This window comes from Felis catus, chromosome X, assembly GCF_018350175.1.
Source record: "Felis catus isolate Fca126 chromosome X, F.catus_Fca126_mat1.0, whole genome shotgun sequence".
Classification (NCBI taxonomy): domain Eukaryota; kingdom Metazoa; phylum Chordata; class Mammalia; order Carnivora; family Felidae; genus Felis; species Felis catus.
In genome coordinates, this window is record NC_058386.1 from 34,022,172 (window position 1) to 34,041,005 (window position 18,834).

The 18,834-nt window shown below is 39.7% G+C and overlaps 1 protein-coding gene across 2 annotated transcripts in view; it reads right to left on the bottom strand.

Moving 5' to 3' along the window:
- Positions 1–18,834, bottom strand: part of LOC101083747 (ferritin light chain-like) — a 67,959-nt gene that overhangs the window by 48,744 nt on the left and 381 nt on the right. For both annotated transcript variants that reach the window (XM_023249429.2, XM_023249428.2), the window contains exon 2: positions 12,906–12,984. In XM_023249429.2, coding sequence (XP_023105197.2) covers positions 12,906–12,984 — 79 coding nt within the window. The remainder of the gene's footprint in view (positions 1–12,905; positions 12,985–18,834) is intronic.

Sequence of the window (18,834 nt, forward strand, 5' to 3'; positions counted from 1 at the left end):
CGGATAAAAAATCAGAAAGAATACCTGTCACCTGAAGTTTAAAAACATTTTAATGGCTTTATTGAGATATGACTTTATATCATAAAATTCACTTGTTTTAAGTATACAATTAAGTGCTTTTTAGTAAATTTATAGTTTGTAACCACCACCAAATTCCAATTTTAAGATATTCCCACCACCCCAAGAAGACCCCTCCTTTTAGTTAATCCCACTTTTAGTCATTCTCCATCCTCCCTACTCCCAGCCCCAGGCAACCACTACACAATTTCTGTCTCTATGGATTTGCCAATTCTTGTACAATATGTAGTCTTTATGTTTGGCTACTTTCCCTGCACAAAGAGTTTTTGAGGTTCATCAATGTTGTAGCATGTATCAGTCCTTTGTTCTTTTTTATTGCTGAATAAAATTCCATTGTACAGATATGCCACAATTTGTTCATTTGTTGTGCAGAAGGGCATTTGGACTGTTTCCGGTTTTTAACTATTATAAATAATGTTGCTACTAACATTCACATATGTCTTTGCGTGAACATCGGTTTCATTTTTCTTGGGTAGATACCCAGGAGGATTGCTGGATCATATGGAAAATGTGTGTTTCCCCTTTTAAGATACTGCCAAACTTTTTCCAAAGTTGCTGTACCATTTAATATACCCATCTGTATTAAGTTCTCATTTCTCCATATCTTCCCCAACACATTTTCATGTCTGTTGCTGATTGTAGCCATTCTTGTGGATGTAGGGTAGTGTCTCATTTTGCTTCTTATTTGCATTTCCCTAATGACTAATGATATTGAGCATCTTTTCATGTGCTTATTATCCAGTTATATGTCTTTTTTGATGAAGTATCTATTCAAGTACTTTCCTCATTTTTAATCATGTGTCTTGTTATTGAGTTGTAAGAGTTCTTTATATATTCTAGATATAAGACTTTAATCAGATATATAATTTGCAAATATTTTCTTCTAGTATGTAACCTTTCTCCCAGTCAGGAACCTAGATTTTATGCTTTCGGTAGTATAATTATCACCAATTATTTGATTTTGTGCATGGAATGCACCACATTTGAAGCAAATTAAGTTAATGAGAAGGTGTGCTCTGGAAGAGCTCTGTTTCTAAGGTTTGAAATTGAAAAGGCAATTGCAGTTGCCTCTTTTATCTAGAGATTGAGAATCAAAGCATAAGAGCATATTTTCCAAAATGATAAACTAAGGGGTCTTTTGAAATAAGCATTTGAATAAGCATTATTCAACGATAGTAGTCCTAGATTTTAATGTCACAATTGAAATGTAAATCATTTTAACATTTTATCTGCATCTGGCATCAATGTAAAATAAAGCAGGTGGCTCAATTCAGCAAACATTTAGTGAGCATCTGTTAAATGAGGCCCTGTGCTAGGTGTGGCAGGGAATTTAGGGATGAGAATAATTGCTTAACTGTGGTTTACTAAATGAGGTAACCTCTCACCTAAGTGGCGAGAGTGCGGGACAATTTTATGAGTTGCAACTGATACATTCAATTCTGTATTCTACCAGTGAAGAGTAAAATTGTATAAGAGGATATAAGAATGAAAGTCTTTCTGCCTCAGTTTTGGCTGAATCCCCAAAGGACGAGAAAAGCCAGTAAATTCCAAATACGTTCATGTGCCCAAGGACTTGTGAAGAGAATGGAATAAAAGTAATGTTTTTCAATCCTTAGCACATCATCTATCTTGAAGACACATAATTGGCTTCAAGGGGGCTGCTCAGCTTCACATGTGCCTCTGGGTTTGGGAGACTGATGTCTGACACTCTGAGAGACAAGTCCAAATGTTGTGAAACATTCTTTTCAATTATTAGTACATTTCCTTATACAGAGGGGAGAACTGAACATGTGCATTTTACTGTTTTACCTCCAGCTTCGACAAAGTGGGTATTTTGTTTCATTGCTTGTTTATCCTACCAGTGTTTGAACATAAATATTCATATTTCCTCCTTATTTTACACAAAAGTTAGCATATGCACTATACTGCATCTTGCCAATTGTACTTAATATATTTTACAATTTGTAACATATCAGCACATAAAATCAGCCTCAATCTTTTCATATATGCATAGCATTTTTATTGTGTGGATGTATCATAATTTCTTAAACCAATCCTAACTTGATGGACATTGGATGGCTTCCAAACTTTTAAGTAGTACCAAAATTAAAAAAAAAAGCAACAATGAACAACCTTGCATATACGTCTTCTTATATATGTGGTAGATGAATGTTCATTTTGATGCCTGTAAAAGGTTTCCCGGTCTCCCCACCTGCCTAGAGACCATATATTACCTATATAATCTATTCAGCTATGAAGCAAACACTTGACAGAGTAAGTGGCATGTACACACTTGACAGAGTAAGTGACATGTACATGCACATATGTACATGTCCAGAAGTATAATTCCTGGGTCCCAAACTGCCTGTGTAATCTTGATGAATATCGCCAAATTGCCTTTCATAAGAGATATGTACTATTTTCCACCAGACACGTATATGGGTGCTTGCTTCTCTGCATAATTTTCAGTGACCTCAATTGTTTACTAAAACACACACACACACACACACACACACACACACACACACACACACACACAAAACAAGTAGTTTTATAGTCCCTCAGCCAGAATCAGGCTTTATTTTTTTTTCCCCTCTGTGTAGGCAAGTTCATTCTTCTTCTAGTTTGCACTCAGGCTAACCCAAGTGCAAATTGGTTCTTTCTAAATACAGGCCTCAAGTTATTACATTTCTAAGTGTCTTTTCTTCTGGTTTCTGATATAATTTGTGTCACGTGATACATTTCCTTTTAACTATTTCTTAAAAATTTGAAATATTTGACCCATCAGGACAGAGTGGTAGTAGTTCTAAATGAAGAGATAAGCTCATGTTAATACATACTATAAAATCATTCCACTTCCTTATTCAAAGAAGAATGGCCCCTCGAGGCTGAATATTATCAAATTCTACCTTATTTTTAGACATATTACCAGTTTGTGAGATACAAAAAACTAAAAACCCTCACACATTTAATCCCAGCCACCATTGATTGTATATATCAGCTATTTTGATAAACTATATGCTAGAAAAAATTAGTCTCTTTTTACCCAAGATGAAGAGAATGAAAATGCACTATTTGCTTAAGGTCAAAAAGCCAATGGATGGTACAGGAAGTAGAATGGTGGTTGCCAGGGGCTCCAGAGAGAGGGGAATGGGGAGTTACAGTTTAATGGGAATAGAGTTAGTCTTGCAAGATGAAAGAGTTCTGGAGATGGATGGTGGTGATGGCGGCTCCAGATGCAGTGAACTATAAATATACTTAAAAATGGTTATGGTGGTAAATTTTATGTTATGTGTATTTTATTACAATAAAAAAATCGGGGGTGGGGGAAGCCAATGAATAGTGAAGCTGAATTCGATTTCATTTCTATCCGATCTCTTCTTTCTACTCATAGCAATGACTATCCTCATGTTACAGATCAGGGGACTAAGGCCCAGAAGGACTGAATTGACTTAAGTCCCATAACTCTCAAGTGTCAGAGTTGGAATTCAATCCAACAGAAATGATTTTACAACCAGAGGCTAAGCATAGGAAGTCAAAATAAAATCAAGGGCTCATCTAACCACTCGGGGTCGGGTAATCTTGAGTTAATCACTTCACCTGTCTGGGCAGCAGTTCACTCAATTGTAAAATAAAAGGACTGATATAGATCAGAGTCGGGGCTGTTTCTCAATTCAACGTTTTTGACCATGACTTATAGTAAGACATGTTTTATATTGACCCAGCATGTGCACGTGTGTGCGCATGCACACATACCACCTCACCCTAGGTGGGATTTCCCAGAAGCAGACCTTGACATAAGGATTCGAGTGCAAGTAATTTATTGAGGATGTGCTCCCATGAGAAACTGGTAACTGGTGTGGGGGTAGAAGAGGCAGAGCAGGAAAGGAATAGAAATCAACCCACCGTAAGATTTCAGCTGAAGTCTCAGCCTCAGCCTGACCCCATGGGGAGCTCTGGAGCATAAAATATAGCACAGAGTTTGACTCACCTTGAGGCAAGGGAGCTGGGCTTTCACATTTCATTCCTAGTCAGTCACTGGTTACAGGCCACCAGAAAGATGTAACTTCCAGGTATTTCAGCCCATGGTACCTGTTGTAGCCAGACCCTAAAGGTGGCCCCCAATGATCCCTGTCTTATGATATTCACACCTTCGTGTAGTTCCCTCCTAATCCTGTTCCATGGCCAGTCTGTGTAGCCAATAAAATACAGCAGAAGCGATGGCATGTCACTTCTGAGATTAAGATATAAAAGACTGTGGCTTCCATCCTGGATTCTCTCTTTCTTGGATCACTGCTTCTGGAGGAAGCAAGGTCTCCTTTTATGAGCAGTCCTATGAAAAGACGCATGATACAGACTCTCATAACAAGGAACTAAGGCCTCCAGGCAACAGGCAGCCAAGAACTGAGGCTTGAGTTTGAAGGCAGAGCCTCCAGCCCCACTCAAGCATCGAGCAGGCTGACTGCAGCCCCAGCTAAAGGGCTCCACTGTGCTCCTGGGACACGCCCCAAGCCAGAAGCATCCAGCTAAGTCGCTCCTGGTTTCCTGACCCTCGGAAAATGATGTAAGGTAATAAATGTTTGTCATTTCATGTCACCTGGTTTTGAACACTTTGTTAGGCAGCAACAGATAAATAATAACAATACATTAGGCTAATGTGCCTCCAGTAGCTGAAGGGTAGTTTCCCAAGAACTATAGGGAAGATTGTTTAGAAGAGAAGCACAAAGACATGGAGGGATGGGCAGAACCAACAAAAGAGACCTGAGGGGATGTGGGCAGGACATCAATCACGTCTGCTATTATTTTAAAACAAATGTTTCATGAAACAATACTTAACCTTACTACATGCGATGCATTTTGATAATTTCTATCTTATCATATTCTCACTTGCTTTATTAAATGACAGAAGTGAGCCCTTAAACTGATTTCAAAATCCACTAACAGGTTGTGAACCGCAGTTGAAAAACAGTGAACTTAATCATCTTTGAGGTCTCTTTTGGATCTAAACTTTCATACCTCGGAGGCAGCATGGCGTTCTTTTAATTTCTTTTTAATGTTTATTTATTTTTGAGAGAGAGACAGAGACAGAGTGTGAGCGGTGGTGGGGCAGAGAGAGAGAGACAGACAGACAGACAGACAGACAGAATCTGAAGCAGGCTTCAGGCTCTGAGCTGTCAGCACAGAGCCCAGTATGGGACCCAAACTCATGAACCGCGAGATCATGAGCTGAGCTGAAGTCAGATGCTTAACTGACTGAGCCACCCAGGTGCCCCACAGCATGGCATTCTTAAATGAAGACTAACATTTATTGAGCCCCCATTATGTCAGAACTGTTTCTTTTTTTAAGTTTATTTACTTATTAAGAGGGGGGAGGAAAGGAGAGGCAGGCTCCACACTGTCAGAGCAGAGCCCAATGCAGGACTCAATCCCATGAACCGTGAGATCATGACCTGAGCCAAAACCAAGAGTCAGATGCTTAACTGTGGTGCCACCCAGGCACCCTGCCAGAACCGTTCTTCACATACACTGCCTCATGGAAAGACAGTAAGGTAGGTACTATTAATATCCCCATTTTACAGATGTGAAGACTGGTAAATGGCAGAGGCCAAAAGGAAACCCAGGCAGCCTAACTCCAAAATCTACCATCAAGAGTGCAGGCTCCTATGCCAGATTGCTTGGGTTCAAATCCTAATCCAGCTGATCCCTATATGTCTCTAATTTTGATGATGATATAAGCCAATTACTACAAGCCAGCAGTCTACTGATGGGGATACTTCTAACAAAAAATGTTTAGAGCCAGGGTTCTGTATGTCAACTGAATTCAGAGGTTAACTTATCGATAATCAGCTCGATGTTCTGCTCTGCTTTAGCCATGCTGGCCCAGTCTTCACCTTAAATATAGCCACTTGTACACTGAAGTAAGATGGGGCTCTGGCCTGCGTTATGTAACATCTGCATGCCTGAATGTCTAAAGTACATATCACTATAACTAGATAGAAGGAATTTCAATGCACTCATTTTTTATGTATTGGTTCATTAAAGTGCAATCAAATATAATTCTCTAATAAATGAATCTAAAACAGATGAATCACAATTATGTAGAAAATATTCCTACTGGAGTCAATGAATGCTAATTAATCTTTGGATTGCAGAAATAAATAGGGTCCAATAAACATTATGATATAAATGACTAAAAATGGTAAAAAAAAAAAACAACAACAAAAAAAAACGGCACAGAAGCTGCATCCCTCCAACTATCACCTTTTTGGCTGAATTCTTCTAAGCCAAGTCTCCATTAATTACACTTTTATGTCACAGGAATGCAGTATTTATAGGTATCGAAGTCAGCATAAAAGCATGATATCCTTTCAATTAAGATTATCAGTAACCAAAGATTCATGTATCTGCTGAATTATCTAGAGCTGGACACATGCAGGGGATACATGTCAAGAGGATGTTCCGGCAGCCGCTGAGTGGTAAGGTGACTTAGAGTATTTAGGGAGAGGACAGAAACAAAAAAAAAATGGTTTATATACGACTTCACATGCTACTGCATGATTGTGGACTACAGGGCAACAAGAGTGACTGCAACCTGGCTTGGAATGCTTTTAGGAGAGGTAAGACCCTGATTTCTTGTCAACCATTTTTTTGAGGAAAAAAAAAGTCACTTTGAATATATTGCTAAAGAGGGAGTTACAGAAGGTATCATGACTCCACCAGGTTGAATATCAATCTAGATGTCCTGAAAAATTAACAATTTGAAATTTTTTCTAATTATAAACTTTTTTAAATGTTTATTTATTTTTACTTATTTTTTGAGAGAGAGAGAGAGAGAGAGAGAGCACGTGCACAAGCGCGAGTTGGGGAGGGACAGAGAGAATGGGAGACACAGAATGTGAAGCAGGCTCCTGGCTCCGCAATGCCAGCGCAGAGCCTGACATGGAGCTCAAACCCACAAGCCGTGAGATCATGAACTGAGATGAAGTCAGATGCTTAACCGACTGAGCCACCCAGGCACCCCATGAAATTTTTTCTAATTATAAAAAAAGCAAAGCATGCTTTCACAGAGAATTTAGCAAATGCAGAAAATGTAAAAAATAAAAGAAAAAAATCACAAAATGAAAAGATATCGGGATTATAAGATGATAATTATCACTGTGTGTGTGCCTCCAAATTGGCATCATACTGTATGTAGTTTTTATAATTTCATTGTTTTCACTGAGAAACATGCTATGGGAATTTGCCTCATTAATTTGATGGCTGCACAGAATTCCATTCTATGGACACTGTAACATTTGTGAATTCAACGGACACTAAAGCATTTGTAATAGAATCCAGTCAAGCAAACACAAATCACTCTATACATCTACAGCAGAAACAACTTAATGCTACTGACTCGCTACAAAGGTATAAAAATGCTTTAAAAAATAAGGAAAAAGGTGTGTATCTATTACATAGCTATTGCTATGTAACAAACCACTGCAAACTTACAGATATAAAACCAGAGTTATTTAAGAAAAAATTCTGTGGTTGACAATTTAGGCTGGGCTCAGCTAGTCAGTTTTCTGTTCTCAGTTGAGGTCCCTCATACATCCATGGTTGAGTGTGCATTGGCTTTGCTGACCTTGGCTCGGCTCCCTTAGATATTTGAGACCTCAGCTGGGACAAGAAGGCTGGCTAGACTCTGACACACATAGTTTCTCATTCGCTGGCAGGCTAGCATGGGCTTATTCCATTAGCAGTCAGGAGGCTCCAGAGAGTAAGCAGAAGCCTGTGAGTTCCCCTGAGGCCTAGGCTGGGGACTATCATAATGCCATTTTCTCTGCATTCTATTGTCCAAAGTAAGAAACAAGGCCAGCCCAGATTCAAAGAGTAGAGAAACAGATTCCACTTTTTATGGGAGGAGTTTCAAAATCACATGGCAATAGGGTATGGAAACAGGGAGAGAAAGAATTCTGGCCAGATCTGCAAACAACTGATCACAGTATGTCCTACCTAGAGACCAGAAAGCTGCTGCCACTCTTGGGCTGAAGCCCACAAGCTCACACTTAATGCTGCCCTGTGAGAGGTACTATTGCTGCTTCTTTAGGAGATGCTGCCATCACTGAGTAGAAACTCAGCAGTCCATAACCTTACTAAAGCAATGAAAAGTGCACATAAAACATTCTCCAGGACAGATCACATGTTAGGCCACAAAACAAGTCTCAATAAATTTAAGAGGACTGAAATCACATCACATATTTTTTATAACCACAACAATATGAAACTAGAAATCAATTACAAGAAAAAACTGGAAAAAACAAAAACATGTGGAGGCTAAACAACATGTTACTAGACAACCAATGGGTCAATGAAGAAATCAAAGAGAAAATTAAAAAAATACATGGAGACAAATGAAAATGAAAACACAACAGTCCAAAATCTTCGGTATACAGCAAAAGTAGTTCTAGGAGAGAAATCATAGCAATATAAGCTTACCTCAAGAAACAAGAAAAATCTCAAACAATGTAACCTTACACTGAAAGGAACTAGAAAAAGAACAAAGACCAAAGTTAGTAGAAGGAAGACAGTAATAAAGATCAGAGTGGAAATAAATGAAATAGAGACTAAAAAATAAAAATAAAAAAGATCAATGAAACCAAGAGCTGATTCTCTGAAGAGATAAACGAAACTTTAATCAGATTTGTCAAGAAAAAGAAAGGACAAAAATAAATAAAATCAGAAATGAAAGAGGAGAACTAACAACTGGTAGCACAAAAATTCAAAGGATTATAAGAAACTACTATGAAAAAGTGTATGCCAACAAATGGGACAATCTAGAAGGAATGGATATATTCCTAGAAACACACAATCTTCTAAAATTTAATCAGCAAGAAGTAGAAAATCTGAACCGATCAATTTCTAGCAATGAAATTGAATCAGTAATCAAAAACCTCCCAACAAACAGAATTCTGGGACCAGATGGATTCACAGGTGAATTCTACCAAACATTTAAAAAAGAGGCACTACCTATTCTCCTCAAATTACTCCAAAAAATAGAAGAGGAAGGAAGCTTCCAAATATATTCTACAAGGCCATCATTACCCTGATGCCAAAACCAAAGACAATACAAAAAAGAGAAAACTATAGGCCAATATCTCTGATGAACATAGATATAAAACTTCTCCACAAAATATTAGTACACCGTATTCAACAATACATTAAAAGAATCACCACAATCAAGTGGGATTTATTCCAGGGGATGCATGGATAGTTCATCTGCAAATCAATCAATGTGAATACCACATTAACTGAAAGAAGGATAAAAATCATGTGATCATCTCAACAGATGCAGAGAATGCATTTGTCAAAATCCAACATCCATTCATGATAAACAAGTGGGTTTACCAGGTACATACCTCAACTTACTAGAGGCCATATATGAAAATCCACAGCTAGCATCACACACAATGATGAAAAAACCGAGGGCTTTTCCTCTAAAATCAGGAACAAAACAAGGATGTCCGCTCTCACCACTGCTATTTAACATAGTACTCAAATTCCTAGTCACAGCAATTAGACAAGAAAAAGAAATAAAAGCCATCCAAATTGGTGAGGAGGAAGTAAAATTGCCACTGTTAGAAGATGACATTGAAAACCCTAAAGACCCCTTGGGGCGCCTGGGTGGCGCAGTCGGTTAAGCCTCCGACTTCAGCCAGGTCACGATCTCGCGGTCCGGGAGCTCGAGCCCCGCGTCGGGCTCTGGGCTGATGGCTCAGAGCCTGGAGCCTGTTTCCGATTCTGTGTCTCCCTCTCTCTCTGCCCCTCCCCCGTTCATGCTCTGTCTCTCTCTGTCCCAAAAATAAATAAACGTTGGAAAAAAAAAATTAAAAAAAAAAAAGAAAACCCTAAAGACCCCAGTAAAAAACTAGTAGAATAAATTCAGTAAAGTTTTAGTATACAAAATTAATATACATAAATCTGTTGCATTTCTATACACTAATAATGAAGTAGCAGAAAGAGGAATTAATAAAACAATTCCCTTTACAATTTCACCAAAAAGAATAAAATACCCAGGAATAAACTTAACCAAGGAGGTGAAAGACTTGTGCTCTAAAAACTATAAAACACTGGTGAAAGAAAGTGAAGTTGATGCAAACAAATGGAAAGATAAATCATGCTCAGGGATTGGAAAAATAGTATTAAAATATCTGTACTATCCAAAGCAATCTAGAGATTCAAAGCAATCCCTATTAAAATACTAATAGCATTTTTTCACAGAAATAGAATAACCTCAAAATTTGTACAGAACCACAAAAAAAAAATAGCCAAAACAATCTTGAGGAAGGAAAACAAAGCTAGAGGTATCACAATCCCAAATTTCAAGATATACTATAAGGCTATAATAAAACAATATGGTACTGGCCCAAAAATAGACACAGATCAACAGAGCAGAATACAAAACCCAGAAGTAAATCCACATCTATATGTTCAACTAATCTATGACAAAGGAGGCAAAAATATACAATGGGAAAAAGACATTCTCTTCAATCAATAGTGTTGGGAAGACTGGACAGCTACATGCTAAAGAATGAAACTGGACCACTTTCTTACACCATACACAAAAATAAACTCAAAATACATTAAAGACTTAAATGTGAGATCTGAAATAATAAAACTCATAAAAGAAAACATAGACAGTAATGTCTTTAACATTGCCCTTGGAAACATTTTTCTAGATATGTCTCCTCAGGCAAGGGAAATAAAAGCAAAAAAGGTCTATTGGGACTACACCAAAATAAAAAAAACTTTCGCACAGTGAAGGAAGCCATCAACAAAATGAAAAGGCAACTTACTGAATGGGAGAAGATATCTGCAAATGATATATCTGATAAGGAATTAATATCCAAAATACACAAAGAGCTTCTACAACTCGACACCAAAAAAACAATGCAGTTACAAAATGGGCAGAGTACCTGAATAGACATTTTTACCAAGACATCCAGATGGCCAACAGACACATGAAAAAATACTCAACGTCACTAATCACCAGGGAAACGCAAATCAAAACCACAATGAACTATCACCTCATACCAGTCAAAATGGCTAGTATCAAAAAGACAAGATATAACAGGTTTGAGTGACGATGTGGAGAAAAAGGAACCCTTGAGCACTGCTGGTGGGAATGCAAGTTGGTGCAGCCATGGTAGAAAACGGTATGGAACTTCCCCCCCAAAATTAAAAATAGAATTACCATATAATTCAGTAGTTCCACTACTGAATATTCACCTGAAGAAAAAGAAAACAGTAATTCAAAAAGATATATGCACCCCTATGTTTATTGCATTATTTACAACAGCCCAAATATGGAAGCAACACAAATGTCCATCTATAGATGAATGAAAGAAATAGTATGTATTCCCATTTGGTTGAGATATGAAGGGATTATTCTTAAGTCATAATTATACATTTTTGTATTGTATCCCCAAGTACACAAAAGTTTTATCTGCCTTTCCCCATGTCCCATAGCCACAGGATAAAAAGGAGATCCCAACAACAATTTTTCAAAAAGCATTTCTAGGGTTTAGCCGCTATACAGTGTTTGGTTTTAATAATTTATTTTTTTACTATAAATGTAATACTGCTTGTAAAAAAATCAAGTGAGCATTTTCAGTGGTGAAATTCCATTGTAATACAACTCACTGCTCAAAGATTGTCATGTATTCTCATCGTGATTTTTTTGTGTGAACATTCTGCTACATTTTATTTTTATACTTAGGAGTTTATAATTCTCTCCTACAAGTTGTTTTTATAACTAAAAATTATATATTATGTATTATATTTTGATGTATTATATATACATGTATATACAATATATATGTATATATTATGTATTATATTTTGATTAAATATATTTAATATTAGAAACCCAGCTCATAAAATTCTATAGTATAGATATGCTAAAATTTATTTTATGGTTCACCTTCCCCAGTAGAGTATACTCCCTGAGGACAAGGACCTGGTTTGGCTTGGTCACAGCTATATCCCCAGTGCTTAGAAAAGTGTCTGGCAAATGGTAGGCGCTCAAAAATTTTGTAGAATGAATGACTGAATGTCAAAACACTATTGATGAAGAGTTGTATTCTTTTTTACTATTCCAGTAATGCATTCTGCAATTCCTAATCTTCTAGTGGTATTTTATACATCTATTTATTTTTGTAGGGTAAAATCATAAAAGAAAACAAAACAAAACCGAAGAACTTCAACCTCTCTCAATTTCCTCCCAACACGTTCAGGAAGTCCCCAGTGTGAAGGGAAGTGGCACTTGAATTTATAAATCTGGTCTTCCCAGCTACCACCTTGTGCTGCCACTCTAGTCTCACCAGTGTAGTCCTGTTACTAAATGGCATTGGCCTTTTCCTTCATTTTGGCTTGTGCTATTTGAGGAGGTGGTCTGAATGTCTTATGTTTCCACCCCATGTTCTGAGATATTCAACTGCTAGTCTGTCAAAATGAGAACAGTACCCTTTGTCCCTGCTAAGTTTTCATGCAGCAGGCTACATCGGCTATAAAACTTCATGCTCCCAGTATCTTCATGAACTTTTTTTTTCTCATTTAGCTTTTTTTTTTTTTTTTTTTAACATGTGCTTCTTCCCCAGGCTTGGGGGTAAATCCATTCAAGGAAAAAGCATGATTTATTCTACATCCTCCTCCACGTCCTATCGAGCTGTCCTCAGAACAAACCTAACCCCCTGATGCTTATGAAGGTTTCTTAAACCAAATTGGCATACTTCATATCTCTCCTCTCTTTGGGTGCATGCTTTCCTGAGTGGCTTTTGCAAACATACCTTTCGCAGGTGCCGTCTCAGTCATGCAGAAATTTCTGATACCCAGGGAGAAAGTCATCTTGGTGTTCAGGGAAGAACCCTGGAAACACAGAGATATATTAATAAATATAGAAATTTAGATGAATGGGGGTGCCTGGGCGGCTCAGTCAGGTAAGCATCCGACTCTTGATTTCAGTTCAGGTCCCAATTTCACAACCAAGAGATCAAGCCCCATGTCAGGGTCCACGCTGACTGTGGACCGGGTTAGGATTCTCTCTCTCTTTCACTCTGCCTCTCCCCTGTTTGTGCACACACCATGCATGCTTGCTCGCTCTCTCGCTCTCTCTCTCTCTCAAAATAAACATCTTAAAAAAGAAATTCAGATGAATGCACATACACTCAAATTTCATCTAAGCAAGTTTTCAAACAGTTCAAGGTTTTCTGCCTATTAAGTCCTACAACCTTACTGTTTTAAACTTTTGGGAGGGCCTATTATATATGATTATTTCAAAATTCTGAGAAAGAGAATAAATACAAAAAAGAGGAAATAAAATCCTTTATAACCTCACCGGCCAGATCTACCGGTGTGAAAATTTTATACACGTTTTTAAATGTTATCTCTATGCCCAAGGTGGGGTGAACTCACAACCCCAAGGTTAAGAGTTACACGTTCTACCAACTGAGCCAGCCAGGTACACCAATTTGTACACATTTTCTTCTAATTTCTTTTCTATATGTTCTTACATAGTTGAGGTCATATTGCATATATATTTTTTGATGACTTTTTCTTATTAGAACAAAAAATTTCCCTTTGTGACTATATGAGTTCTTCATACACATACTTTGTAATAACTGTAAGCCAGTCCCTTGCCTGGATGTACCATATTTGGGGATTACACATTTTAAAAGCTGCCCTCCAAGGTTACTGAAACTAAAAGTCATATTCTGTTCCTCCTTTTCCTTCATTACCCCAATCCACTGGGTCCTAGAGGCTGTGTATTCTTTTTTTAAAATTTTTTTTAACGTTTTTATTTATTTTTGAGACAGGGAGAGACAGAGCATGAACAGGGGAGGGTCAGAGAGAGGCAGACACAGAATCTGAAACAGGCTCCAGGCTCTGAGCTGTCAGCACAGAGCCCGACGCAGGGCTTGAACTCACTGACCGCGAGATCATGACCTGAGCCAAAGTCGGACGCTTCACCGACTGAGCCACCCAGGCACCCCGAGGCTGTGTATTCTTAAGCAGGTTCTTTTATCCATGCCAGGGGTTTCCATCCCAACTAGAGCATCTATGGAGCTTTTAAAAAATACTGATCGCCGTGGCCCCACCACAGACCAGGTCAATCAGAATGTCTGGGGGCCGGCGCCCAGGCATCTGTGAGTGTGAGCTCTCCGGCAGATTTTCCTGCTGCCGGAGTGGAGACACACTGCTCTGGCACCTCCTCCAGCCTCACTGCCATTTGCCGAGGTCTAGCCCACATCAAGTCCCAGGCAGGTGACTGCAGTCGCTTCCTAACTCCAGTTCCTTTCCTGAATGCTGGTCAGGTCACGTCACTCCTACTGAGAGCCCCTCCGATGCTCTCTACTGCCTACACAAGAGTGTAACTTGCCTGGGCAAGGCTCTCCTCCCCTGCAGCCCTACATTTCTGCATCCTTTCCCACTCTATGTCCTCTGGCGCACCTCACCACTCTTCTACGTGTTCTGCTTTGTTTTATTCCTGCTGTGCCATAGCCTGTAAGGATCTCCTTCTCCTTTCCTCAATTACTGCCATTATTTTAGTCACACTTCAAGGTCCACCTCAAACATCCCACCCTTCTTCGATCAGTCAACAATCATCTACTGAGTGACTACTGTGTGCCATCTATTTGGTCAGCACGTTCTGGGTTGCTACTTCATCTAGGTGGTGGGGATGCAACAGCGAATACAACAGACAAAAAATACCTGCCATGTGGAGCTTAGTGGGGGAGGCAGACAACAGAACAAAAATGCGAATTAAGAACGTGGTAGGTAAGTGCCACATAGGGGATTAGAACATATAGGACTGGGTGGCTATTTTCATCTGAAATGGCCTTTCTGACGAGGTGACGACTATGCTTAGGTCTGAATGGCAGGAAGGAAGGGAGCAAGCATTCAGAGTCCGGGGGCAAAGCGTTCTAATGATGGGACCAACCAGCATGAAGGCTTTCAGGTGGAACCAAGTGTGATTGAAGAACACAGAGAAGGCCAGAGAGGCTGAAGCACAGGGGTAGAGGGAGAAATTAATAGGAGAGAACGTCGCGGCCAGCTCATGTGTGCTTACTAAGTCAGGGCAAAGGGCTGAAATTTGATTCCTTGTACAATGATGGGAAGCCACTGGAGGGTTTTAAGCAAGAGAGTGACATGATATGGCTTGTGTTTGAATAAGCTCACTCTGGTTGCTGTGTGAACAAAAGAATAAGGGGGTGAAGGTAGCAGGGACCAGGGAGGAGCCTTGGTGGGCAGTCCGGTTCTCCTTGAAGTACTGCTGAAGTTAAGGCAAATGAAACTCAAAAGCTCCCCTTACTTCAGGCAAAATATTAAAATTCTTATTATTATCTACTGGGGCCTGGATGGGCTGACCTCTCTCCAGCCTCCCGTATGCCGTCTTTGCCCCTGCTATTGAGCCTTGCTGACTCTGTCAGCTCTCCAAATGCAGCATTCCTTCAGGCCTCAGAGCCTTCAGGCTTGCTGTGGTTATTTGTGTGATAAAATATACATAACATAAAGTTCTCTATTTTAACCATTTCAAAGTGTACAATTCAGTGGCATTGAGTACATTCACGATGGGGTGTCTAGCTCCAGAACTTTTTCATCACCTCAAGAGGAAACCCTGGAACTGCTAAGCAGTCATTTCCCATGGCCCCTGCCCCCAGCCCAGGCAACCACTAATCTGCTTTCTATCTCTATGCACTGGTGTGTTCTGGATCGTGCATACAAATGTAGTAACACAGCAAGCGGGCTGTGTGTGCCGCTTCTTTCACTCAGTAGCTTTTCAAGGTTTATCTACATTATAGTGTGTGTCGTTCTCATTCTCTTTAATGGCTGAATAATATTCCCTGGTATGGATCGACCACATTTTGTTGATCTGTTCGTCAGCTGGTAGACGTTTCGGCTGTTTCCACCTTTCAGCTGTTGTGACTAGTGCTGCCGTGAACAGTCATGTATAAGCTTCTGTTTGAACACCTGTTTTCATTTCTTTTGGGTCCATACCTGGCAGTGAAATTGCTGGGTGATAGGGTGGTCGTGGTTGTTTTGAGCAACTGGAGATCAGTGAGTCTTAAGATGTTACTAGTTTCCTGTGATTGCGCTAACAAAGTACCACAAAATGGGCAGCTTACACGACACAAATTTATTGTCTCACAGTTTTGGGGGCCAGAAGTCTCAAATCAGAGTGTCAGCAGGGCCATGGTCCCTCTGAGGCTGGGTAAAACTGTTTCTTGCCTCTTCTACTCCTTGGCGTTCCCTGGCTTGCAGCTGTATCATGCCAACTGGTCGTATGCCCTTCCCACGTGTGTCTCTGTGTCTTCACACAGACCCCTCCTCGTGTCTCTTCTTCTTTTAAGGACACCAGTCATACTGGAATAAAGGCTGACCCTCCTCCAGTATGACCTCATCTTAGCTTAAATAATTGCACCTGCAACAACCCTAGTTCCAAGTAGGGTCCCATTCTGAGGTAGTTAAGGTAGAACTTCAACATACCTTTTGGGGGACACAGTTCAATCCATGACAAACTGACAGAAATTACTGTGCATCTGAATCTCCTAGGGATCTTGTTAACATGGGCTTCGTGTGGGGCCTAAGGTTCGGCATTTTCAACAAGCTCTCCCAGCAGATGCCAGTGCCAGTAGTTCAAGAGCAGGGTGACCAACTTTTTCTGGTTTGACAAAGACTTTCCTGGATTTAACAATGAAAACCCCGAGTGCAAGGAAACCCCTCAGTCCTGGGAAAACTGGGATAGTTTGTCCCTCTATTGTATCACCCAGACCATAATTTGAGTAGCAAGGATTTAGCTATCAGCTATGTTAATTTACCCAAGAATTACATTATTGAATATCATTATTGAATATTTACTTTTAATTCAATGTATTATTGAATATTTACTTTTAATTTGTTTTTGCTGGAACAGTCCACATTTTCAAGAATCTGGACCTAAAAGGTATTCCTAGAACGCTCAAAACGGAAATCGTTGACCTGATGGACGCCGTCTGGGAATATCACGCGTTAACTCATGAAATTATCTATGATGCTCAGCAGTGTCCCTGTTAGGTTGAAAACTGAGATTTCTGACTCCGTTACAGAGTAATTAGGCATGGGCAAGACCTTTTGAGGCTAAGGGTGGCCACGGGGCTTGAAGTGTTCACTATCCTTTTCCTGCTGCTGCCTGGGGACTGTAAATATGTAGGAGAAAGCTTTCTGAAGTTGGCTAAAGGCCATTGCAATAAGGACAGTATCCCTCAACTCTTGATTCCTATCAGGACCACCTGAGACCTCACCCCACAGCAAATGATTCAGGCCACCTGGGATTGGGCACAGGCAGTCAGTGTTTTGCTTTGCTTTTTTAAAAATAAGCTCTCCAGGTGATGCAAATGAGTAACCAGCGTTGAGAATAATTGTGCGGGAACTGCCTTTATAACACAAACCTTGCCAATCTGCTCCTAATCTTTTTTTTCACCTGAACCCATATCCCTCTCCACTCCCCTCTATGCCAACATATCCTTTTGTTATGGTTGATCATTTCCTTAAGCAGGTTCTCCTCTTCCTCCTGTTTCAGTCCTGTTTATACAATGACCTCACTGACCTCAGACCATGTTCAACTTACTGGAGGTAATAATTATTCCTGCAACAACTGACCTTGGCCGGCTTTCCTCAAGCCTACTGACTGTTTTACTCTTTCACAAAAGGTGTCCTTAACATTATCCACGGTAGAGTTAGCCTGAGCTAGTTGTTGCTATTTTGACCGCAGAATCTCTCAGGAATCAGGCTAAATCTCCCACAGAATCTGTACTGTGTGTTCCTCTACAAACCAGCCACAGGAAATCAGGGTGGAGTGTACATTATTTTTTTATTGGGGTATAATTCACATGTCATAAAAGCCACCCTTCTGAGGGTACAATTCAGTGGGTTTTAGTATGTTCACAAAATTGTGCAACCATCACCACTAATTCCATAATATTTCCGTCCCTCCAAAAAGAAACCCCCTACTCGTTAACAGTCACTCTTTATTCCTGCAGCCCCTCCCCCTGCAACCTCTGTTTCTGTCTCTCTGGATCTATTGTGGACCTTGTCTCTAAATGGATTATTCAACACTGGTCTTTTGTGTCTAGCTTATTTCACTTAGCAGATTTTCAAGGTTCATACATGCAGCATAGATAAGCAGTACTTCATTCCTTTTTGTGGCCAAATAATTTTCCATTGTATGGATTTACTACAGTATGCTTATCCATGCATAACTGATGAACATTCAAGTTGTTTCTGCTTTGGGGTTACAATAAACAGTGCTATGATCATATGTTTTCATACCTTTTGGGTACATATCTAGGGGTAGAATTGCTTGGTCACACAGTATCTCTTATGCTTAGCTTTTTGAGGAAGTTCCAAATTGTTTTTGAACATTATTTTTTTGACCTTGATACAGCTCTCTTTCCTGGGTGTGAGGTGGTTTGTTGGAATTGTTAGGGTGGGAAAAATCGTTCTCAGGCATTTTAAACATTTTTTTCTGTTATCTGCTAAACATTTTATGTGCAGGAAGAATGGTACCTTCGTACAGAAACATGCCATTCAGCATCATTTCAAAATGTGACCTCTAAAAAATGGCGCTCCTGCGGTGGCCAGTCTTTGGGGTGTCTGAGCTCCCAGGTTCCTGACCATCCCTCCAGCTGTAACTCCGGCCACCTGTCACAGTCTGTTCCTGGCACAGACAAGGCTTGCTTG